This window comes from Eptesicus fuscus, chromosome 7, assembly GCF_027574615.1.
Source record: "Eptesicus fuscus isolate TK198812 chromosome 7, DD_ASM_mEF_20220401, whole genome shotgun sequence".
NCBI lineage: Eukaryota > Metazoa > Chordata > Mammalia > Chiroptera > Vespertilionidae > Eptesicus > Eptesicus fuscus.
This window is the reverse complement of record NC_072479.1, coordinates 10,672,549-10,698,956: the sequence shown is the minus strand read 5'-3', so window position 1 is coordinate 10,698,956 and position 26,408 is coordinate 10,672,549. Positions and strand designations below refer to the sequence as shown.

The 26,408-nt window shown below is 40.0% G+C and overlaps 1 protein-coding gene across 3 annotated transcripts in view; it reads left to right on the top strand.

Moving 5' to 3' along the window:
- Positions 1-26,408, top strand: part of PAN3 (poly(A) specific ribonuclease subunit PAN3) — a 182,212-nt gene that overhangs the window by 37,225 nt on the left and 118,579 nt on the right. For 2 of the 3 annotated variants that reach the window (XM_008158175.3, XM_008158177.3), the window contains exon 5: positions 709-870. The exons of the other annotated variant lie outside the window; for it this stretch is intronic. In XM_008158175.3, coding sequence (XP_008156397.1) covers positions 709-870 — 162 coding nt within the window. The remainder of the gene's footprint in view (positions 1-708; positions 871-26,408) is intronic. 3 annotated transcript variants of the gene reach the window in all.

Sequence of the window (26,408 nt, the reverse complement as noted above, 5' to 3'; positions counted from 1 at the left end):
GTGAATTCATCCTTTTATTGGACAGTTTATTTAGCATCAGTCTGTTCAAATTACTGAGATTTATAAGACCATTGATATTTGTGTATTTTTATTTAAAGTCTGAGGTTATTTCTTTTCATTGAGTACTTTAAGTTGAATGCCCACTTCAAATAGAATGACTTGTATTCTGGTCTAATGTGCATAGAGTTTAAAAATTTTTAAAAAAAGTATATTCTTTAGGCTTTAGCTTCTTCTTTTAAGTGGGGTAGTTCTCAGTAGGAATTGAGGCAGTGATATAGGGAGCAGAAAAAAGTATAATTTGGAGAAAATTTTTTACTTGTATTTTGTGCCCTTGAAGCCATTTCTTCATATTGCAGTGAGAATAGGTAAGTGCCAGTGGAAAAATTTTTGCAAAGCATTTACTTTGCTGATAAGTTAATTTCTGTTCATTAAAGTCTTATCAACTTAGATTATAATGTATTCCTCTAAAACATCTGTTGCTTTATATAATATTGCTCTTCAGCCTGTTAGGACTGTGGGTTATTTTGGAGGTGTGTATTGGGGGTGGGGGTGGGAAATGCTGGGTGGTGACAAGGAAATTAGAGGGAGTGTCTTAGAAATTTTGTTTTCTATTTCACCATTCCTGGTATCTTCTCTGTTAGTTATGCTAGTTTAGATTAGTGTGGGGGATGTTAGGAGTGGCCTGGTTTCTTTCCTTCTTTTTCCTAGCCAAGAAAGTATCGCCTGGGGATGCTGGAGGAGAGGCTAGTTCCGATGGGATCAAAGGCACGAAAAGCAAAGAACCCTATTGGCTGCCTTGCTGACAGGTGTAAATCAGGAGTACCCATCAATATGGTTTGGTGGAACAGACTCACAGAAAACAATTTACAGGTAAAAATAATTTTACTAGACATTTTTTGAAAGTGAATATTTTGGCTGCTTTCTGTGTCTGTGGGGTGGTGGGTGTGAGATTGGGTGGCTTAGATCAGTGGTCGGCAAACTCATTAGTCAACAGAGCCAAATATCAACAGTACAACGATTGAAATTTCTTTTGAGAGCCAAATTTTTTAAACTTAAACTTCTTCTAACGCCACTTCTTCAAAATAGACTCGCCCAGGCCGTGGTATTTTGTGGAAGAGCCACACTCAAGGGGCCAAAGAGCTGCATGTGGCTCGAGAGCCGCAGTTTGCCGACCACAGGATTAGATGATATACATAGGTGATTTTTTTTAATGAAAGTGAGGCTAGTGGCCCATTAACCAACAAAATGATTTTGTTTGGTGGCTTTTTTTTTAGATTTCTCTGCTTGTATATTTTCCTATTCTTTTATTAAATTTAATTTTTTCCTTTTGGATCTTGTTAACAGTTAATAAGATTTAAAATATTATTATTTATTGATTGAGAGAGAGAGAGAAAGAAAGAGAAAAAGAGAGAGAGAAAGACCTATGGTTTGCCTCTCACATGAGCCCCGTCTGGGGATCGAACCCGTAACCTGGATATGTGCCCTGACTGGCAATCGAATCCACCACCTTTTGGTGTATGGGAAGACATTCCAACCAACTGAACCATACCAAGCAGGGCAAGTTTAATTATTTTTAATACATGAAGTTATTCAAGGTACTACATTGAAAAATCATATTATAAAATTTACTAGAGGCCCAGTGCACGAAATTTGTGCATGGAGGGTGTCCCTCAGCCCAGCCTGCATCCTCTCCAATCTGGGACCCCTCGAGGGATGTCCGATTGCCCAATTGAGTTAAACATGCTAAGTTACTGGATTTTAAGTGTTCCCAACACCAGAAAAAATAATTGTGTGACTCAATAGAAGTGTTAGCTAAAGTTATTATGACAATCATATGGCAATATAAGTGTATCAAATCAATATATTGTATACCTTAAACTTACACAATATTGCATGTTGAATATAACTCAACACCCCTCGAGAGATGTCCCGATCCTCCCGGGATCAGGCTTAAACGGGCAGTCAGACATCCCTCTCACAATCCAGGACTACTGGCTCCCAACTGCTCACCTGCCTGCCTTCCTGATTGCCCCTAACCGCTTCTGCCTGCCAGCCTGATCACTCCCTAACCACTCCCCTGCCAACCTGATTGATGCCTAACTGCTCCCCTGCCAGCCTGATTGCCCCTAACTGCCCTCCCTGCAGGCCTGGTCACCCCTAACTGTCCTCCCTGCTGGCCTGATCGCCCACAACTGCCCTCCCCTGCAGGCCTGGTCCCCCCCAACTGCCCTCCCCTGCAGGCCTGGGTCCTCCCCAACTGTCTTCCCCTGCAGGCCTGGTCCCCCCCGCCCCCCCAACTGTGCTCCCCTACAGGCCTGGTTCCCCCCCAACTGCCCTCCCCTCCTGACCTGGTCTCCCCTAATTGCCCTTCTCTGCTGGCCTGGTTGCCCCAATTTTCTCCTCTGCTGGCCTGGTCACCCCTAACTGGCCACAACTGCCCTTCCCTGCCAGCCATCTTGTGGTGGCCATCTTGTGTCCACATGGGGGCAGTCATCTTTGACCACATGGGGGTGGCCATCTTGTGTCTTGGAGTGTTGGTCAATTTGCATATTACTCTTTTATTAGATAGGATTATAGAAAATCTTATTTATTTGGAATTTAAACTACAGGAAGCTTCGTGGGTTTTCTTTTTTTTGTACATTTTCATTAGGAAATAAAAATTGTATGTGAACAAACTTGTCAAGTGTTTGCTCTAAAACCACCTTCAGCAGTATGCTGTCCTAGAGTTATGATAGATACATTTCAGTCTTTGACTCTGCCTTATGAGTGCTGAATAATGAAAATGAATTTTTATAACTCAAAGGCCAGCTTTGGTATGAAATTCTGAAGTACATACAAAATAATGGAATTATATTCAATTACTATTTGGATTATAATTATTATAGTCTTATTTTTAAAAATTGGTAATTGTATAATATAGATCTATTAATCAAAATTTTAGTTTAGTTGGACGTAGTATATTTTTCCTCTCTGAGTAAATTTGTATTTTTAATATATTGCTAGCCAAAAGCCTATAATTCACATACACATACCATATACCGAAAAGATAAAACAAAGCTAACAACTTGGTTTTATTTCTGTCAATAAACTTGTATTATGAAGGGATTTCACAATATTTTGGTCTGTTTAATATTAATATCTTAACAATACCCATGTTGCCTTGGACACAGAATAAAGAAGTTACTCTAAATATTGCAAAATGTGGTATTTGCCCAACTAAAGTTTTGGTAGAAAATATAAAGTGGTGTGTGTGTGTGTGTGGGTTCACGTAATCATATACTTACATTTATTTATTTTTAAAAATATTTTTATTGATTTCAGAGAGGAAGAGAGAGGGAGAGAGAGATAGAAACATCAATGATGAGAGAGAATCATTGATTGGCTGCCTTCTGCATGCCTTCTACTTGGGGATCCAGTCTGCAATCTGGGCATGTGCCCTTGACCAGAATTGAACCCGGACCCTTCAGTCCACAGGCCAATGCTCTATCCACTGAGTCAAACTGGCTAGGCCCATATACTTAAATTTAAGTGTAAAGTTTTGGATATGTCAATTCTGGGTAGCAGTAGAGTTTATTGAATTTTTGTCTTGAGATCAATAGGAGAGAGATTTGATGTGGATTGTTAGAATTACTTTTCAGTTAAAAATATTTTTATTGATTTCAGAGAGGCAGAGAGAGAATGAAACATCAGTGATGAGAGAGAATCATTGATCGGCTGCCGCATGCCTATACCCACTGGGGATCAAGCCTGCAACCTGGCCATGTGCCCTGACCAGGAAATGAACCGTGACCTCCTGGTTCATAGGTTGATGCTCAACCACAGAGCCACACTGGCCAGGCTTACTTTCAATTTTAAAAAGAAAGTCTGAAAATAAATTGAACCCGAACTGTATAAGAATAGATATAAGTGGAACTGAAACTGCTTGTAGGTTGTGGAGTGAAACACTGATAAATACAGAGGCATAGCCATTCAACCTCACACAACTGCCCCTGTTCCCCTTACCCCAGTGGCAGTTTTCAGATACCTCTTTTTAGCACAATTTGAAAAATTATTAGGTTAGGACAAGAATATATTATAGAATTATGCTTTATTTTTCATTAAAACATCTAGTAATAGATTTGCTTTCCGTGTGAGGAAGATTGAATTGGTGTTATCTGACTTATATTTCAGATACTACTATTATGCTTCAAATAGTCCTTTTCCTTTAAGGATATAAATATTGGAGGGGCAATAATACCTCACACTGTGAGTCTTATGTTAGAAAATACTCATCTGGTTTGGTCTCCATTACTATTTTTGTGGATTCCTAAATTGGGTACTTGGTGTTTATGTAGAGCAAAGAGTATGTTAGTACATAATTTTTTACTCTTGGGATTTTTATCTTTTTGTTGTATAAGAAAAATAATTTATATAAATACATTCTATACCAATATTTCTTTAGTTTTGTGTGATGTTTACTTTTCAATATTGTGTATTTTTCACATAAATTTTAAAGGGTTTGTATAGCCAGATATATTCATCTTTCCTGTTTCATTTGTTTCCTTTTCATTTAAAACTTAGGTCTTCTCAGTTCTGAAATCAGAGAGATATTTATATTTTATTTTAGTAATTATAGCTATGTTTATTAAATGATTACTTTGTGCCAGGCACTGTACTAATATTTTTACATATATTATCTCTTTTGGTCTTCCGAATAGTTTATGAGACAAAAGTTATTAAATGAAGTATTTTCAGAGAAGCTAAGTAACATTAAGGCTAAGTAGTAGTTAGTAGAAGAGTAGAAATTTGAACCCATATTTGTCAGACTTCAAAATTCTCCATTTCTATGTGATATAGCTCTAGAACTTCAATTGGTTTATCTAACTCATTGACTGAACTTTTTTGAGGATGAGAATGCATACATAGTTTTCCAGACATGGACTTGACTTATGCGTGACTGTAACATTTGTAAGGTCAGCTTTTTTATCTTCTGAGGCATCATTTTCTCAGTGATCTTTAACTGGAACTTTAAACATTTCTTTACATTGATATCTTAATCTTACTAACATCTTTAGTAGTTTTTTTGTTTTGCTGTTGCTGCTGAAAACAAAAGAAAACCAGCCAACCAACAAATACCTTAAAATAGCAACAACAATAACAAAGAAGCCTTTTGCTGAAGGTTTCTACCTTTATTAGTCATAATTGCATATACTATATTTAGTGCTGGATATCTTTCAAGAGCTATGATTCCCAATCTTTTAGTGCTTAATAATCTTTTTATTTATTTTCTACCAAGAATCTCATAATATGAAAGAACCTGTCTACCAAGCATACATTTGTAACCTATAATAGGCTAATTAGAGAATAAAAGGAACTTAATATTTTTCTCTTAGGCTTTTGTAGCTTGGTGGAAACGAAATTTAGTTTTCATATGGCTGTTTGAAATATTGATAATGCCAATCTAGTCTCTATTACTATGTTTGTGAATTTTCTATGTGGAGACCCTTTGAATAGATTCAGTCTTTTCTCTGATTTTTTTCTCCCAAAATTATTTTTATCATTTTATTATTTTTTAAATCTGTATTGTTGAGAGTATTATAGATGTCCTCCTGTTTCCCCCCCTATTGCCCATCTCCACCTGGATCCCGTCCCACCCCAGGCCTTCACCACCCTTTTGTCTGTGTCCATGGGTTACGCATATATGCATATAAGTTCTTTGGTTAATCTCTTCCCTCTGAGATTCTTCAATCTGTTCCATGTTTCCATACTGCTGGTTCTATTTTATTCATCAGTTTATTTTGTTCATTAGATTCCTTGTTTATTTAAAATTCAATTGTTGATAGATTTGTATTTATTGCCATTCTATTCATATTTTTAATCTTTTTTTCTTTCTTTCTCTCTTCTTCTTAAGGAAGACCTTTAACATTTCATGTAATACTGGTTTGGTGGTGATGAACTCCTTTAGGTTTTTTTGTCTCTATCTGATCTTCAATTTTAAATGAAAGCTTTGCTGGGTAGAGTACTTGGTTGTAGGTCCTTGCTTTTCATCACTTTGAATATTTTTTGTTTTTTTAATAAAGTATGTTTTGGTTGATTTTTATAGAGATGGAGAGGAGAGAGAGAGAGAGAGATAAAAACATCGATGAGAGAAACATTGATAGCCTACCTCCTGCATGGCCCTCACTAGGGATCGAGCCTGCAACCCAGGCATGTGCCCTGACTGGGAATGGAATGGTGACCTCTTGCTGCATGGGTTGATGCTCAACCACTGAGTCACACTGACCGAGCTCACTTTGAATATTTCTTGACAGTCCTTTCTCACCTGCAAAGTTTCTGTTGAGAAATCAGCTGATAGCCGTATGGGCCCTCCCTTGTAGGTAACTAACTGCTTTCCTCTTGTTGCTTTTAAGATTTCTTTTTGTCTTTAACCCTCGGCATTTTAATTATGTGTCTTGGTGTGAGCCTCTTTGGGTTCCTCTTGTTTGGGACTCTCTGTACTTCCTGGACTTGTATTTCTTTCATCAGATAAGGGAAGCTTTCTGTAATTTTTTCAAATAGATTTTCAATTTCTTGCACTCTCTCTTCTCCTACTGGCACTCCTATGATGTTAATGTTGGTATGCTTGAGGTTGTACCAGAGGCTCCTTACACTATCTTCATATTTTTGGATTCTTTTTTCTTTATGCTCTTTCAATTGAATGTTGTTTGCTTCCTCATGTTCCAAATTGCAGATTTGATTGTCGGCGTTTTCTACTCTCCTGTTGATTCCCTATAAATTATTCTTCATTTCAGTTAGTGTATATTTCATTTCTGACTGGTCCTTTTTTATGTTGTTGATGTTCTTTATAAGTTCCTTGAAGTTCTCACTAAGTTCCTTGAAGATCTTAAGTTCCTTGAGCATCCTTATAACCATTGTTTTGAACTCTGTATCTGGTAATTTGCTTGCTTCCATTTCATTTAGTTCTTTTTCTGGAGATTTCTTCTGTTCTTTCATTTGTGACATGTTTCTTTGTCTTCACATTTTGGCTGCTTTCCTGTGTTTATTTATCTATATGAGATAGAGCCGTTATGTTTTCTGGAATTGGTAGAGTGACCTTATGTAATAGGTGTCCTGTAGGGCCAGTGGCTCAGCCTCCCCAGGCACCTGAGCTGGGCACTCCAGGTGTGCCCGTGTGGGCTGTGTGCACTGTCGTGATGTAGTTGAGCCTTGCTTACTGTTCATATCACTAGAAGGGTGTACCCCAGGCCAGTTGGCTGTGAGGACCAGCTGCGACTATAGGGGAAGAGCTGCTATTCAGGAGACACCCTTATGGAGCAGGACTTGGTTCAGTGTGGCTTTGGTGCTCTCCGAATCAGCCCCTTGAGTGTGTCACTTGTGAATGTGGCATGGTCTGAAGCTGGGCCTCCTTGGAGATGCAAAGTCAGCTACTGCCTGTGTCTGGCATGAGCTACAGAGCTATCTGCAGATGGCTGCTACTTGTGTTGGGTTTGGAGGTGCCCAGGAGAGGTCAAGCTGTGAAGCAAGGCAGGCTTCTGTTAGTGTTGGGCCTGGGGCATCTTATTTTGAGAGGTATGGGACATACTGAGGCCAGCTGCTGCTGCTTTGAGAGATTTTAGAAAAGTTTGAAACCTGAGCCAGGACAGACTATTTATATAGAAGAAACACCGCAAACAGCTTGAGTCTGGCACCAAATTGGGTCCAGCCGGGTTTCAGGGTGTCACGAGGTCCGGAGGAAAAGACTGAGCCAGGTTGATGGAAACTCAAATATGGCGCCCGCCAGTTGGCTCTGTGATGGGGGAGGTCTCAGCCTTGGAACAATGACCTCTGCTAACATCTTTGTCTGGGAGAAAACTGACCTCCAGTTCTTGCCCTGATACCAGTCAATTTAGTTCCTCCCCATATATTCCTGGATCCTTTCAAGCTGCTTCCCTAGTGTTGGAGTTCAGAGGGATTGAGTGTGAGTAAGTCCATGCACTGGCCCTTTAAGAGGAACTGCCTGGGACTCCAGCAGACTCTATGTCACTCAGCCATAATCTGCGCTGATTTTTACAGCCCAAAGTTACAGGGACTTCTCTTTCTAGTACTGGAACCCTGGGCTGAGAGGTCTGGTGTAGGGTTGGGACCCCTTACTCCTCATGGGTGGCCTCCGCAGCCAAGATATTCCTCCCAATTAAAAAAAATGCCACATGTGGGTGTAGGACCAGCCTATTTTGCACATCTGTTCCTCCTACCAGCCGCATTGTGCTTTCTTCTTTAATTCTCTAGTTGTAGGACTTCCATTCAGCCAGATTTCAGGTTGTTTTGAATGATGGTTGTTCTGTGGTTAAGTTGTAATTTTGATGTTGTTGTGGGAAGATGTGAGTGCTGTGCTTATGTACACTGCCATCTTGACCGAAAGTCTCTGATTTCTTTACCACCCATTTATTTCTCCAGTGCCTAGTGTTTGGTGCCATCAAAATTTTGCTGAATCAGTTTTCAAAGTTTCTCAGAGATCTCCTTAATTAGCAAATCTAGCAGTTTTATTCAATACTTAATATTTCTGACTACCTTTTTATTTTTGAAACTTTGCTCTTTGCATCCTTTTAAAAAATTTTTCTGGAAACAATTTTTATTGTTGAAAGTATTGCATATGTCCCCCCCCCCTCAAACCCCTTATTGACCTCTCCCACCCTGCATCCTTTTAAAAAAAATGTTTTTGATAATTCTCACCTGAGGATATTGTTTCCTTTTATTTTTTCCTTCCTGAGAGAGAGAGAGAGAGAGAGAGAGAGAGAGAGAGAGAGAGGATGGGAGAGAGGGGGGAGAGAGAGAGAGAGAGGGGGGAGAGAGAGAGAGAGAGAGAGAGAAAGAGAAAGAGAAAGAGAAAGAAAGAAAGAGAAAGAGAGAGAAAGAAAATATCCCAATCGGGGCCAGGGATTAAACCTGCAATCTAGGCACATGCCCTTAACTGGGAATCGAACCCAAGACCTACTGGTGCACTGGCCAACACTGTAACCACTAAGCAACACTGGCTAGGGCTCCTCTTTATATTCCTTTTTTTTTTTATTGTTTAAAGTATTACAAATAGTAGTACATATGTCTTCTTTTTTTCCCCATTGTCCTTCCCCCAGCCTCCCCTACTTCCCGGCACATGCCCTCACCCCCCCCCCCCGCCCCGCCCTGTGTCTTGTGTCTATTGGTTATGCTTATATACATGCATACATACAAGTCCTTCAGTTGATCTCTTACTCCCCACCCCTGCTAACCCTCCCCACCCTTCCTGCTGTAATTTGACAGTCTGTTTGATGCTTCTCTGCCTCTGTATCTTTTTGTTCATCAGGTTATAATGTTCTTTATTATCCATAAATGAGTGAGATCATGTGGTATTTTTCTTTCACTGACTGGCTTATTTCACTTAGCTTAATGTTCTCCAGTTCCATCCATGCTGCTGCAAATGGTAAAAATTCCTTCTTTTTTCTAGCAGTGTAGTATTCCATTGTGTAGATGTACCATAGTTTTCTAATCCACTCATCTGCTGATGGGCATTTAGGCTGTTTCCAAATGTTAGCTATTGTAAATTGTGCTGGTATGAACATAGGGGTGCATATATCCTTTCTGATTGGTGTTTCTGTTTTCTTGGGATATATTCCTAGAAGTGGTATTACTGGGTCAAATGGGAGTTCCATTTTTACATTTTTGAGGAAACACCATACTGTTCTCCACAGTGGCTGCACCAGTCTGCATTCCCACCAGCAGTAAACGAGGGTTCCTTTTCTTCACATCCTCTCCAGCACTTGTCATTTGTTGATTTTTTGATGATAGCTATTTTGACAGGTGTGAGGTGGTACCTCATTGTTGTTTTGATTTGCATCTCTCAGGTGATTAGTGACTTTGAGCATGTTTTCATATGCCTCTTGGCTTTCTGAATGTCCTCTTTCGAAAAGTGTCTGTTTAGGTCCTTAGCCCATTTTTTGATTGGGTTGTTTATCTTCCTTTTGTTAAGTTGCATGTGTTCTCAGTATATGTTGGATATTAAACCCTTATCGAAGATAACATTGGCAAATATGTTCTCACATGCAGTGGGCTTTCTTGTTGTTTTGTTGATGGTTTCTTTTGCTGTGCAGAAGCTTTTAATTTTGATGTAGTCCCATTTGTTTATTTTCTCCTTAGTCTCTCTTGCCCTAGGATCTGTGTCTGTAAAGATATTTTGCTGCTTATGGAGTCTTGTAGGATTTTTATGGTTTCCTGTCTTACATTCAAGTCCTTTAGCCATTTTGAGTTTGTTTTCGTGTATGGTGTAAATTGGTCATCTATCTGACCAAATTTCCCAGCAAAATTTAATAAAGAGACTGTTTTGACTCCATTGTATGCTCTTGCCTCCTTTGTCAAATACTAATTGAGTATAATGGCTTGGGTCAATTTCTGGATTCTATGTTCTGTTCCATTGGTCTATATGTCTGTTCTTGTGCCAGTACCAGGCCGTTTTGAGAACTGTGGCTTGGTAATATAGCTTGATGTCTGGTATTGTGATACCTCCAACTTTGTTCTTCTTTTTCAAGATAGCTGTGGCTATTCGGGGTCTTTTTTTATTCCAGATGAATTTTTGGAGAGTTTGTTCTAGATCTGTGAAATATGTCATTGGTATTTTAATAGGTATTGTGTTGAATCTATAGATTTCTTTAGGTAGTATGGACATTTTAATGATGTTGATTCTACCAATCCATGAACATGATATGTATGTTCTTCCATTTGTTTATGTCTTCTTCTGTCTCCTTTTTCAATGTCCTGTAGTTTTCTGAGTGCAGATCTTTTATGTCCTTAGTTAACTATTCCTAGGTATCTTAATTTTTTTGGTGCAATGGTAAATGGGATTGTTTTTTAAATTTCTGTTTCTGTGAGTTCATTATTGGTGTATAAAAAGGCCATATATTTATATTTATGGGTATTAATTTTGTATCCTGCTACATTGCCAAATTCATTTATTAGGTCTAGTAGTTTTTTGATGGAGTCTTTGGGGTTTTTTATATACAATATCATGTCATCTGCGAATAAGGACAGTTTTACTTCTTCTTTTCCAATTTGGATGCCTTTTATTTCTTCTTGTCTGATCGCTATGGCTAGTACTTCTAGTACTATGTCGAACAGGAATGGTGAAAGTGGGCATCCTTGTCTTGTTCCTGTTCTTAGGGGAAATGGGTTTAGTTTTTGCCCATTGAGTAAGATGTTGACTGTAGGTTTGTCATATAGGGCTTTTATTATATTGAGGTATGATCCCTCTATTCCCACATTGCTGTGAGTTTTTATCAAGAAAGGGTGTTGGATTTTGTCAAATGCTTTTTCTGCATCAAATGATATGATTATGTGATTTTTGTCTCTCAGTTTGTTTATGTGATGTATCACATTTATTGAATTGCGGATATTGTACCATCCTCGCATCCCTGGAATAAATCCCACTTGGTCATGGTGTATGATCTTTCTAATGTATTGCTGATTCTGATTTGCTAGCATTTTGTTGAGGATTTTAGTAGTTCTCTTTTTTTGTGGTGTCTTTATCTGGTTTTGGGATTTAGGGTAATGCTGGCTTTATAAAAAGAGCTTGGAAGTGTGCCTTCCTCTTGAATTTTTTGGAATAGTCTGAGGAGGATAGGTTTTAGTTCTGATAGAACACTGTAAAGCCGTCCCTGCGAGGGCTTTTTTTAAAAATAATAATATATTTTATTGATTGTTTACAGAGAGGAAGGGAGAGGGATAGAGAGCCAGAAACATCAATGAGAGAGAAACATTGACCAGCTGCCTCCTGCACACCCCCCCACCATGGACATGCCCGCCACCAAGGTACATGCCCTTGACCGGAATCGAACCTGGGACCCTCCAGTCCGCAGGCTGACACTTTATTCACTGAGCCAAACCGGTTTCAGTACTTGCGAGGGCTTTTGTTTACTGGAAGATTTTTGATCACTCTTTCAATTTCTTCGGTAATTATCAGCCTATTCAGGTTTTTTGATTTTTCTTGGTTGAGTTTTGGGAGCTTGTATTTTTCTAAGAATATGTCCATTTCATCTAGGTTGTCCATTTTGTTGGAATAGAGTTGTTCATAGTATTTTTTCATAATCGTTTGTATTTCTGTGGGATTCGTTGTTACTTTAGCACTTTCATTTCTGATTTTGTTTATTTGGTTCCTCTCTCTTTGCTTCTTGGTGAGCCTGGCTAGAGGTTCATCAATCTTGTTTATCCTTTCAAAGGACCAGATTTTGGTTTTGTTGATATTTTGTGTGTGTGTGTGTGTGTGTGTTTGTGTGTGTGTGTGTGTGTGTGTGTTTGGTGTCTATGTCGTTAAACTCTGCTCTGATCTTCATTATTTCCTTCCTTCTGCTTATGCTGGGATTTTCTTGTTTTTCTCTCTAACTCTTTGAGTTGTATGGTTAGATAATTTATTACCATTGTTTCTTGTTTTTTTAAGTAGGCCTGTAGAGCTATGAACTTTCCTCTCAGAACTGCTTTCACTGTGTCCCATAGATTTTGGATTGTTGTGTTTTCATTGTCATTTGTTGCCATGATGCTTTTTAGTTCTTCTTTGATCTCTTTGGTAACCCAGTCATTGTTTAATAGCATGCTATTTAGCCTCCAGGTGTTTGATTTTTTTAAATTGATTTTATTGTAGTTGATTTCTAGTTTTATGCCATTGTGAACTGAGAAGATGCTTGGTATGATTTCTGTCTTCTTGAATTTGAAGAGACTTTGCCTGTGTCCCAACATACAGTCTGTCTTTGAAAAAGACCCATGTGCACTTGAGAAGAATGTATATTCTGTGGCTTTGGGGTGAAATGTTCTGAAGATGTCAAGTAATCCCATCTGATCTAGTGTGTCATTTAGGATTGATGTTTCTTTGCTGATTTTTAAAAAAATAAATCTTTATTGTTCAGATTATTACAATTGTTCCTCTTTTTCCCCCCACATAGCTCCCCTCCACCCGGTTCCTACCCCACTCTCTGCCTTTACCCGCCCCCCCCCCCCCACTGTCTTCATCCATAGGTGTACGGTTTTTGTCCAGTCTCTTCCCGCACCCCCCACCTCTTTCCCCTGAGAATTGTCAGTCCACTCCCTTTCTATGCCCCCGATTCTATTATAATCACCATCTTATTCTGTTCATCAGAATTTTTATTCACTTGATTTTTAGATTCACTTGTTGATAGATATGTATTTGTTGTTCATAATTTTTATCTTTACCTTTTTCTTCTTCTTCCTCTTCTTAAAGAATACCTTTCAGCATTTCATATAATACTGGTTTGGTGGTGATGAACTCCTTTAGCTTTTTCTTATCTGTGAAGCTCTTTATCTGACCCTCAATTCTGAATGATAGCTTTGCTGGGTAGAGTATTCTTGGTTGTAGGTTCTTGCTATTCATCACTTTGAATATTTCTTGCTACTCCCATCTGGCCTGCATAGTTTCTGTTGAGAAATCAGCTGAAAGTCGTATGGGTGCTCCCTTGTAGGTAACTAACTGTTTTTCTCTTGCTGCTTTTAATATTCTCTCTTTGTCTTTTGCTCTAGGCATTTTAATTATGATGTGTCTTGGTGTGGTCCTCTTTGGATTCTTTTTGTTTGGAGTTCTGTGCGCTTCCTGGACTTGTAAGTCTATTTCTTTCACAGGTGGGGGAAGTTTTCTGTCATTATTTCTTCAAATAGGTTTTCAGTATCTTGCTCTCTCTCTTCTTCTGGCACCCCCATAATTCGGATGTTGGTATGCTTGAAGTTGTCCCAGAGGCTCCTTACAGTATCTTCATATTTTTGGATTCTTTTTTCTTTTCTGGTTGGGTGTTTTTTGTTTCTTTGTATTTCAAATATTTGACTGATTCTTGTGATCCTCTAGTATGCTGTTGGATCTCTGTATATTATTCTTTTATTTCAGTCAGTGTATGCTTAATTTCTAGTTGGTCCTTTTTCATATCCTCGAGGGTCTCGCTAAATTTATTGGCCTTTTCTAGAAAATTCTTGAAAAGCCTTATAACCGTGGTTTTGAACTCTAAATCCAGTAGTTTGCTTTCTTCCATTTCTTTCATTTGTGACCTGTTTCTTTCTCTCCGCATTTTGGTTGCTTTCCTGAGTTGATAGAATGGCTTTGTGTGCTAGGTATCCTGTAGGGCCCAGTGGCTCAGCCTCCCCAGTTACCTGAGGTGGACACTCTTGGTGCACCCCTTTGTGGGTTGTTGTAGTTAAGCCTTGATTGTTGTTGGTATTACCTCCAGGCCAATTGGCTGTGAGGATCTGCTGTGTGTATGCTTGGAGAATTTCTGTGCTGGAGACACCCTTATGAGACAAGACTTGCAAAAGCCTCTTTGCTCAGCTTGGATGGGGCAGATTCTCAGGGCTGAGCAGACAGCAATGGCTTCCGTCAGCCCTGCCCTAACAGGCCCCTGTGTCTCAGTGTCCAGTGGTAATCGCTGCAAGCACCTCTGAGAGAAAGCCACCCTCGAGTTTTGCCCATTGCCTGACAGTACAGTTTCTCCCCGAATGAGTCTGGGTCCCCAGAGTCTCGCCTGGAACTGGAGTTCAGAGCAGTCGGCAGCTATTGTCTCCCTCCCGATTGAGAAAGCTAGCTGCGTACTCAGTTGCCAGCCCTTCTACTTGCGCGCCTCTGTATCTCTGCCTCCTGCAGCTACTCTGAGTCTCAGTGTGCATTTTCTCTTTCCTTCTAGTTATAGAATTTCCACTCAGCCAGCCTTCCTTTGGTTCTGGATGATGTCCGTTTTGTCTTTTAGTTGTAGTGTTGAAATTGTTGTACGAGGCAGCAGTTTAGGTGTTTACCTATGCCGCTGTCTTGGTTTCTCTCTCTTTGCTGATTTTTTGTTTAGAGGATTTGTGTAGTGGTGTTAGTGGGATATTAAAGTCTTCTACTATGACTGTATTGCTGTCAATCTCTCCCTTGATAGCCTCCAGTTTTTTTTATGTATTTGGTTGCTCCCGTATTGGGTGTTTACCAGAGTTATATCTTCTTGATGGATTGCTCCCTTTAGTATTATGAAGTGGCCTTCCTTATCTCTTGTTATGTCCTTCACTTTGAGATCTAATTTGTCAGATATAAGTATTGCTACCCCAGCTTTTTTTCCATTTCCATTCGCCTGAAAAACGTTTTTCCATCTCTTCACCATCAGTCCTTGTGAGTTTTTTTTTCTGAGGTGGGTTTCCTGTAGACAATTTATATATGGATCATGTTTTCTTATCTACTCAGCTACCCTATGTCTTTTTTGGGGGCATTTAATCCATTTACATTTAAAGTTATTATTGATAGGTACTTGTTTGTCGCCATTTTATTCTTTCTGCTTGTGTTTCTTCTTCGCTTCCTATTTCTTCTTTTTGTAGCAGACCCTTTAGCATTTCTTGTATTGCTGGTTTGGTGGTAATAAACTCCCTTATTCCTTTTTTGTCTGTGAAGCTCCTGATTTCACCCTCAATTTTGATTGATAGCCTTGCTGGGTACAGTATTCTTGGATTCAGACCCTTCCTTTGCATGACTTTGTATATTTCATTCCATTCCCTTCTGGCTAGTCTGTTTCTGTTGAGAACTCAGTCGCTAGTCTGATGGGGTCCTTTGTCAGTAACTTTCTGTCTCTGGCCACTTTTAAGATTCTTACTTTGTCGTTGGTGTTTGCCAATTTAATTATAATGTGCCTTGCCGTCGGTCTTTTGGGGTTCATTTTGTTTGGGACTCTCTGAGCATCTTGGACATGTGTGAGTTTTTTGTTCCCTATATCAGGGAAGTTTTCTGTCATTATTTCTTCAAACAGGTTTTCTATTCCTTGCTCTGTTTTCTCTCCTTCTGACACCCTTAATAAGTCAATTTGTGATTTAACCCTGGGTGGCAGTGTCTTTGTATTCACATCCAGGGCTATAAGTCCTCTCTACCCAGTATTTAGATTTTGTTTTCCCTGCCACACTTAATACTGGCTTGGGGGAATGGTGTGCCCCAGAGCTGGTTTCTGATCATTTCTCCGCTCTGATCCCCAGGTTCCACAAAAACAGCTTTCCCCTGCAGTCTCTGAGAGTGTTTTTAATTGGGTGATCATATGTATTGGGCTTAGTAATCAAAAGCAAGGATTTAAAGAGAAAAAAAGCCAGAGTAAGCATGTGAACTTGCAACTTTTTTGCCGTGGCACTGTGCGTGACTCTGTGCACTTCTCTGCCCATGTCTTTTTTTTTTTTCTGGCACAGCGCAGCTGGTAAAACTTCAGGTTGCCTTTTTTGTGCCCAGCCCAGCAATGGTTTGATGTTTCGAGTTCTCTTCTGCCAGCAGCCCTGTGGACGCCCTTCCACATTTGCAGACTATGCTGGCCCCAACGGCCTTGGATTTTGTGGGGCGCAGACTTCCTCTGTACCTCTAAATTCCGCTGTGCACATTTCTCCCTCCAGCCTGGATCATAGACCTCACCTTTGTTTGGGCGAAATCTGACCTTTCCGTGACAAGGTGAAGAGCTCCTCTGAGTCCGTGTATTCTCGCTGCTTGAGGCCCGGTGTTTGTGGGTTCGCAGCTGGTCCCTGGGTGTTGTGGTTGTAAGGTCACGGCAGGTATTTGATTCTTCCCGGTTGAAGGTAAGGCTAGGATTCCGATCACAGCCACTCTCCCCTTCAAGATGGCACGGTCTCTGGGGCAGAGCAGGTCACTCGGGAGAGATTTCAGCAGCAGTGGAGGCTGCCCGGTCAGGGGAGCCCAATCCGGCATTCCCCAACAGTCCCTTGGAATATAGCTGTCCCTCACTCACAAATAGATACTCCCTGTTTGTCCACACACTCTCCTTTCGTTCTCTCACTCAGTCTGCTTGCAGTCTGCTTTCCCATTGGCAGCCATTTGAGTTCTCTATATTATTTATATTCTTTTTGAAAATATATTTTTTATTGATTTCAGAAGGGAAGGGAGAGGGTGAGAGAATTAGAAACATCAGCAAGGGAGAGGAAATTAGATATATGAGTAAGCCATTGGAAACTAATTTAATAGTAATGCATCAATAAAGCAGATAAAGACAATTTTTAGCAAGGAGTGAAAAGAAAGGAGAGAGAAAAACTAAAGCTGGAACAGGAGAAGAGAAACAGGATGAAAAAGTGAAGTTAGGAAGAAATGGTTGACATAAAGGAAAAAATGAGCTAAAGTAATGATAAAAAATAAATAAAAATAGAATGTAGAACACTAATACAAAAAAACAAAAAACAACAACAAAAGGTTAAAAAATAATAGTACTAAAAATCAATAAAAATAAAAATAATTTTTGTTTCTTTTCTTTTTTAAAAAAATGAATTTTTGTGAGTTTATTTGAGCCAAACTGTTGACATATGCCGGGAAGCAGAACCTCAAGGAATTGATATAATGCTCCAGAGAATGTCAGGTTACATCTTTTATTTATACATTGCAATCAAAGGAGGGATGTAGGTGGGTTACATGAAATTCATTGGTGATAGATTAAGGAGGTGGGATAAAGCAAAGCGGGGAAACCCCTGGGATTGATTAAAAAGTAAAATGATGGACACATACTTAGGTGGGTTCAGGAACAATTAACATGATAATGAAGGAATTTGTGGTATCTGTCCTGGTGCCCAGCACATTTGGTTGTGCCCTAGGGTTTCAGAAAAAGGGAAGTTACAAGTTACCCAGATACTTCAAAGGTATATTATCATAGATGCAAACAGACAGATAGGCTCAGTTAAGGTAAAGGTTGACCTTGTCTGCTAAGCTTTTGCACTCGGATGTCGAGTGTGACTCGACACGGTTAGCATTAGAATAAAGGAATCGAGAAAAAAGCAAGCGAGTGCAAAGGTGTGAAGATACCAGCCTAGGATGTAACTGCCCACCATAACTGCTTTTAGTTAAAGTTTAATTTCAGACCATCCTTTGTGGTTACTTTAGGTCTCTGAGTTTGCAAGACTGCCATGCAGGCCTCCCCTGAGCTTGTCAGGTTAGTATTTGGCCCCTTTTATCCACACATCCCCCTTTTGGTCATAAATCAATCCAAAGGATGCATTGATGACCAACTTTTTGTTTGGGAAATGGAGTCCCACTGTGCTAAGGAAGGCTCATTCCTAGGAAGTCTCAGTGTTAGCATGTCTTGCTGAACAGGTGGACCCCTGGGGATGTGGAAAGACCATAACCTTAGATGGCATTTAAGATTGAATTATTATTATTCAAAAAGGGCAGGTAAATGGGAGGCAGTCAGATCCTATATGACCTTGTTAAAAAGTATTCTGTATCATTTCTAATTTTTGAGCCACCATGATCCGAGTCTTTTTGCTGTTTGTCAAGTTTTGTTTTTCTGCATCTAGTATAACATTTACATATCAGGAACAAAAGTAACAATTATAAACCAGTACCATTGATTAGGAACAGAAAATGTCTAATACTAGACAAGGAAAAGTCTGAGGGAAACAAGCATCCCAGTCAACCGAAAAAGCCTTTACATGTATTGTCGTAATTTTTTTATTAAGCTAATTATATGTTTTCCTCCTTCATCCACTGTCATTTGTACCTTATGATATGTTTGGCCAGATGAATTAAGACTCTACTATTTCATTATCTAGAAGCTCTAATTTTTCTTCTGGCCAATTAGTTTTTATAGAAATGACTTCATGGGGAGGATTGAGTTCAATTTCCCAATACATTGGTTTTTCAGTATCAATATTATCATAGGTTTTAGGAACTTCAGGCAAAGTTATTCTGCCTATAATTTCAGTGTTACATCATATTCCAGTATTATTTAATGTAAACTTGGTGTTATTACAGTAAAAATCTCTTAGTACCATGGTTGGCAAACTGCGGCTCGCGAGCCACATGCGGCTTTGGCCTCTTGAGTGTGGCTCTTCCACAAAATACCACTGCCTGGGCGAGTCTATTTTGAAGAAGTGGCGTTAGAAGAAGTTTAAGTTTAAAAAAATTTGGCTCTCAAAAGAAATTTCAATCGCTGTACTATTGATATTTGGCTCTGTTGACTAATGAGTTTGCCGACCACTGGCTTAGTACAACAGATGAGTTTTTAACCCTTCCCAGCAAAAACGCCCCTTTCCCATATACCATATATTGTTATTTGTTGGGGTAGATACAATAGGCCAGGACTGGGTGAATTCAGTATTCCATATGGATTGGGGGCATAACCATTCACCTTTCTGACTTTCACAATCGGACAGTGAAATGGGTTCCCATTGTTGGGTTTGTGCATGAGTTTTTATAGTCTGTTGTATCTGTTCTATCCATAAAATTACGGCTTTATTGTCTTTCCATGCTTCTTCCCACCCTTTTCCTTCTTTCTGAAACATCATTTCCTCTATATGACCTATTTCATTAGCTGCAGGTTCAGCTTGTCCCAGGATACCAAGGCCAGCCCTTACTCCTCTAAGTATTCCCCTTTTGCTTCTTTTAGGGGGCCAATGTTGTTGGATCCACCAGGAATGTTGTTGCCATTGGGTAGTTATGGCTTGGGAGCAGTTAGCATATACTGAGTGGACCCAAAAATATTGAGTTTCCCATGCCCGAGTTAAATGGGTGAAGGTGACCCTCAAATGAGCTAGAGTTTGAGTATTCCATAGGGCTTCCCACAAGCATCCAGGATGCAAGGTTGGTGGGGTAGTTACAGACATATCTCCCCAACAAGTGATCCCAATAATTTCTGAAATGGGGATCCATTGATTTCTTTCTTTTTTCACAGCCATCCAGCCAGAAGAGCATGGCTGGTGAGTCCGAGGACAAGATTTACTATGACAGATAGGACAGGCTGCTGCAAGCCTTTGGCCATCATACCCAGGTGTTTTTCTTAGCTTTTCATCATCCATCTCTATAGCTATACAATATTCATCCAGATTAGATCCATATACAATTCTACCAGTGGAATTATCAGGGAGGTATTCTTGGAAGTATTTGCCTAAGGTGGGTCCTTTATAGTAGATATAGCCAGAAAAAAATGTGCCAAAGCTTATATTGATAGTAGGAGAAGACCAATGTGTGGCCAACAAAGCATTAATTTCACTATCATACCTAATAATCAGAACATCATTGTGTAGTAGGTGGGAAAGATTAGTAGGTATCCAAGTTAAATTTTTCGTATCTAATAAGGGAGGAGGTCCGGGGAGGCAGATATTGTTTCCACTAGGAAACCATAAGGAGGATAATAATAATAATATGAAAATCATTTTATGTACATTCAATCAATAGCAATCAGATGATATAAAAACAAGGTTCAAGCAGTATCAGTTTGTGAGCATACAGGCCTTGTTGATGTCGTCTTGGGATAGCTGTCTGCCTCCGTGGTCAGCGACTTCTCATCCTTGAAAAGTCTCAGCTGTTTCTCTTCCTTGAAAAGTCTTTGATCTCCGCCTCAGACGGAGATGGGTGTCAGAGATGGGAGTAGACGTCCATTCACAGGTGCCTTTTTAAAATGAGAAACGTGAATCCATGAGCTAACTCCTTTAAGTTTAGCTGCCCATGGGTTAGTTAGTAAGACCTGGAAAGGTTCCCTTCAATGAAGTTGGAGAGAGTCTTTTATTTGGTGTCTTTTCCAAGACACCAAATCTCCTGATTGTAAGCCATGATCTTTGAAATCTTCGTCTCCCGGGAGTGCACTGTGAAGTGAATTTGTTACCAATTTATTAGTTCCTACAATGCAGAATGTCTGCTTTTTACGTTTCCTTATATTTGGGAAACAAGATTTAAAAGTCAATATTTTAAACAGAGTCATAAGAATAATTATCCTCAATTCATTTAGTCCCATAGTTATTTTTGTTTATCCTGATTATTTGCCAGTAGTTTTTGAATTGTTATTCCTTGAAGTTCTATAAATTTTCATCCAGTTCAAAAATAATGACCTGCTTAGAAGCCTGCAATTTAGAGTAAGTCACAGAGTCCTTTTATGGATTTTTCTAAACGTATAATATACCTACAAATGCATCAGAATAAAGCTGTCCATGAATGACAAAATTTAAAAGTGGCATGGTTATAGATTTGATAAAAAAAACAACACTTTGCTTTTCTATAAAATACAACATTCCAAGACAACAATTTCCTGGTAAGTAATAACCCCTGTAAAATGACATAGAGAATAATGTAAAATCTGCCTTTAGATTCAATTATAATTTCAGTATATAAAGAATAACTAATATGTAGAATTTTAAAATGAGGCACATGGCTTATTGCAAGCAGTGTATTGAGCATCGAAAGTAATTCATAAACTCCCAATATGTGAAACGCAAATACCCAGAGTATCAGTGGCAGATAGCCCCACACGGAATCATGACTCTTGGCTTGCCTGGTGTCCCTGACTGAACACATGCTACTCCCCCACCCCCTCCGAAAGTTGCCTGTTTTAACTTGGCTCTGAATCTTTGCAAGTTCCTTTTTGAAGCAGACTGAAATTCCTATAACATTATGTGACCTGTCCCTTGCCCTTGATTGGAGCTCAGGCGCACAGTCTTTCGGGTTTGGCTAATTCAGAGGGAGGGGTTGGCCTTTGCTGTTTCAAGATGGAAGCCCCCAGGGGAGCAGCAAGCCATGTGGCCAACATGGCAGCTGCCAAGTCACGCAGTCCAAAATGGCGGCTGTCTAAACTGTTCATTGACAGAAAAGATGATTTGTTTATTCTCACAATAAACAAGGGAAGAGCAAACCAAAATCCCTAAAAGATAGAAAGCCAGAACAACACTGCAGACAGACAGAAATCTTACTAGCTGTTTCTGGTGGCTGACCTGAGAGGGAGAGCAAGAAGAGCCCCCAATGTTAAGAATTCTTGGCAGCTGCTGGGATGTTCTTGCAATCTCTCTCATGCTTTCAACCCTACCACACATAACTAGGCCTCCCCAAAGCGGGACTTGCCTCTTCTTTAAACAAATTAAACACCAAAGAGACACAAAACATCAACACTTTTATACAGGCGTGCAGAACACACTAAAAGTTTACACCAGAGAATGTCCAGCATTAAAAATTACCAAAGCAATGTCTTTTGTCCCTAGTTTGGGAACTGCCCCTCTCTAGAATTTCAGTGTACTCCCAATGGACTATTCAAAAAATGGGTTGGGGTCTTTTCTAGTTGCCTCTATTTCCCTTTGTCTGGGGGAATCTTCTATGAAGATAAATCAAGAGGCATGCTTCCTATGGGGAAAAAACAGGGTGTAGACATTTATTAACCAGAATAGTTCTGAGACAGTCTCTAAAATTATTTATTAATTTTCACCTTATTGAAAGAAATTTTTTTCTATGCTTTTCCTTAGAAGCTTCTAATTTCCAAATCAAGATATGCTACCCATATACTCATTCAGTTTAATTTCAGAGCCGGTATTTTCTAATTTCTGCATGCAAAATATTAACATGGGTACCCCAAACAAACTGCATTTTTGGCCATTTCTCAGTTAATATTTTTTAGTTAAATCTTTCCACTTATGTAAAGTACATGCAAGTAAAGGCTTCCTATCAAGAGTATTAAATGAGGGCTGGGGTTTTGGAAGCTTTTGGCCTTGGAGGCACAATTTTCCATGTTATTTTTTTTTTTTTAAATTTTGTATATCTGTAGTCTGAGCAAACTTTGTAGACATGATATGTAGTGGGTCAAATGTGGCCTCTCCCGGCTGTCTAAAACCACAGGAATGGTTTGGGGCCCCCTAGATGAGCCATTTAGTTAAATTACAGTTCTGTTGGGACTTCCCTATGGGGCACCTGCATTTCTGACACCTCCACAAAGATTCTTAGTCACCTAAGAACACCCCAGAATCAGACTCTTCTAAAAAAAAAAAAAATGTTGCCCCTTTATCTTTGGAGTTGAATGAGTTCAGCTCATTTATATGTCGAAGGTTAATTTTGCTCAGACTCTCAGCAATTTCAATTGAATAGTCAAAATCAAAACCAGCCCCCCATTTTTTCCTCCAGTCCCACCTTAGCCTGGGTTCTGTCAACACAACCTGGGGGTTCTGTCAACCTGGTTCCACCTTGAGGATTTTAAAACACAGCTCAAATAAAGTCAGACCCTCTACCAAAGCAAAGGGAAGGTCCTGAATAGAAGAGACAACTCACACAAGTTCATCCAATGGGCAGAGAACCGGTGGGCTCAATGGGCCCTTTGCTGGATCCTAGCACCGAGTCCAAGTCCAAGGGATGTTCCTGGATGAGCTTCTTTGGAATCCTGCCGACTACACCAAGTAATGTTAATGGAAAAAACCATTGAAACCTGTAAAGAATTTTTGTGAGTTTATTTGAGCCAAACTGTCGACATATACCGTGAAGCAGAACTTCAACGAATTGAGATAATGCTTCCTAATTTTAAGTAAAAGTTTAAAAAAAAAAATGAAGTGGTGAAGTTCATTCACTTCAGCTGAGTATTTAATGTCCCTGGGGGCTGGTCTAAGACCCCTCTCCACTGTTCTGTCTGCCATGTCTCAGCTTCCTGCTAGATAGTCAGCACCGTGGTGAAGCTCCCAGCGATCCACCACTCCTCTGTGTTAGACGCCAACAGCCTTGGTGTCAGCCAGGAGGGACCACTCTGCCTGCTTTGTTTGTCTGCCTGCTTTCAGTCATATTTACACAGGCATCTATTTCTGACACTGCCTTTAGGTGGTGGTGTTTCTGTATTAGTTTCCAGGACCAAATGGCCCCTCAACCCAGTCCCCAAGGGCTCTCTGGGGGTATTTTGAATCTTCGTTTCCCTGCCGAGCTCAAGGGTGGGTGCGGCTGCGCTTCTGGGAGCGGCCTGGTCTCCAGGAGAAAAATGTCTGTTCAGGGTTGGAGGGATCGGCTTGTCCCAGAGCTGGCCTCCTGATCACCTCTCCCTAATTTGTTCCCCAGCTTCCACAAAACCACCTTCTCCTGCCTTGCAGCCAGGGTGAGTGCTTGTAATGGAAAGATTCTGTGTTTAAGCGAGTAAAAGCAAGGAGAACATAAAGACAGAGCAACCAAGCTGCTGTGCGTTTCTCTCCCCCTGGCACTTTGCAGCCAGTGCAGAACTTCAGGCTGCCTTCCTGGGCGCAGCCTCCCATGGCTGTGGGCTTAGGTGTAGAGTCCCCCACTGCCAGCAGCCCTGTGGAAGGGTGTCCACAGGTTCAGCACAGTCCAGGCTGCGCGTGTTTCTCCCTCCAGCCCAGATCCCCGATCCCACCGGTTTCCCGGCTAGCTCTGACTTTTCCATCCACGGATTGTCTCTCCAGCTGTGTTTACTTTGCCAATTCCGGGTGGATGTTATTCGATTCAGCTGTTGCTTCTATCTGCTCCATGAGAAGGCACTGGACTCGTCTGCCTATTCGGCCACCATTTTGTCTTCCCCTGGACAAATTTTTAGGAGCCCGTGGCTTGGGAGGCTGGAGTCTTGGTGTTGGTGGGTTTGCAGCCGTGGCAGTTGATCCCTAGCTGGTGTGGCTATAAGGTCCCAGGTGGTGTCCAAGGTCTCCCCGGGTGGAGGTGAGGGTGGGCTTTCAGCCACAGCTGCTCTCCCCCTCAAGATGGCACAGTCTCTGTGGCAGGGCCGGATGCCTCGGGAGAGAGTTCAGCGGTAGTAGAGGCTGCTTGGCTAGGGGAGCCTGGTCCGCTGTCCCCAACAGTCCTGTGGAATATAACTGGCCGTCACTCACACATACACACGCGCCCCACACGTCCACGTACTCTCCTTTTGCTCCCTCACTCACACTCTGCCGCCATCTTGGATCCCCCCTAATTTTTTTTTTTTAATGTTTCCACAATACTTGGTGGTGTTAATACTTATTACATTGTGTTTTATATTGTTTGCTTACCTATTTGTAACTACTTAAAACTAGGCATGTGTTTGTTTTATTATTTTTGTATCCTTAAGGTATTTTTTTTAATCCTCACCCGAGGATATTTTTTTTATTGATTTTTAGAGAGAGGGAGAAAGAGAAACATAGATGTGAGAGAGAAACATTGATTGGTTGCCTCCTGATTATGCTCTGACTGGCGGATTGAACTAGCAACCTAGGTATGTGCCCTGACCAGGAATCGCGCCCACACGTTTTAGTGAATGGGACGATGCTTCAATCAATCAAGCCACCCGGCCAGGGCCCTTTAACGTATTTTGCTGGTCTCTAAATGTTGCTGTTTACTTTTTCTTAGTTTTAATTAGGTGATTTATGCAAGTTGTGGCATTATATTCTAAGATTTTCATATATTTAAAAAAATTGATCATAGGTTTTCTGGGACTTATAAACTGCTTAGTTTTATTATCACAACTGATTAAGAACATAAGTGGTGATTTATTTTGAAATGTTGGAGGATCTTCAATTTTTAGAATTCTAAGTTTAACATCCAACTATTATTGATATTTTTCAATTTTCTGAGCCTGGTAGTAGCTTTATTTACTACTTGACAGTGTTGTTAAGTAACAAAGCTTCTTCATTTTGTATTTTTCCATGATCTGAGCCCAAACACCAATCAGATGGTAGGTGGAAGGTTACCTGAGACTCCATGTCAGCAATACTTTATTCCACCAATTGTGTATTCACTTTTATTTTTTCTCAGTCTCTGCCTAGAATGTTTACCCCTCTCTCTGCCTGATCAATCTATATGTGAATTCAAAGTTTTTCATTTTTCTAAAGTTCAAATTATTAGTATTACTATTTTTCCCCTCTGTAGTCTTATTAAATGGCCTTTCTTATAAGAAGTGTTTAATTATAAGAATTCTCACATTAAAATCTCTTGACCCAAAAATTCTCCTGTGAATTCTGGTTGCTTGTTTTGTAAACGTACTGGGTATACTTGAATCTTTAGTTACCCATGAATTTTGGTATTTTTTCAGGTGGTTTCTAAGAAATAGGATCATTTGGACTTTAGATAGAATTGATTTGGATATATATATAGGTAAAACCGCAACCCACCTGCTCAGAGTTTCTCAGGACTTGAAGAGGTGTAGAACCATGGTGCAGCTAAACCTAGCCTGTTTGGCTCAGTGGATAGAGCGTCGTCCTGTGGACTGAAAGGTCCAGGGTTCGATTCCAGTCAAGGGCACATGCTCGATTTTCGGGCTCAATCCCCAGTAGGGGGCATGCAGGAGGCAGCCAATCAATGATTCTCTCTCATCATTGATGTTTCTATCTTTCTCTTCTTCTCCTTTCCTTTCTGAAATGAATAAAAATAAAAAAATGGCATTACCATATATGTATTACTTACTTTCTGACTCCCATTACACCTATACCCTCTTCTGTTCTCTGTAGCTGCTATTCTAAACCTTTAACGTTCTCCTAAAACTTGCTCCTCTCTCCCTCATTCCTTTTGAGTAAATAACTTGTGTTTTTTTTCAGAAGGGTTGGAAAGGTCAGTGAGAATTACTTCATGTGTCAGTTTTCTACTTATGCACAACATTTTCAATCATACCTTTGCTCACTCTATTTCTTCATGATCAGACAAGTGGGTGTTTCTTTACTATATGCTTCAGAACCTGTCTTTATTTCTTTCTGCAATTTATTATTTAGCCCTTTTCAATTTTAGACAGTCT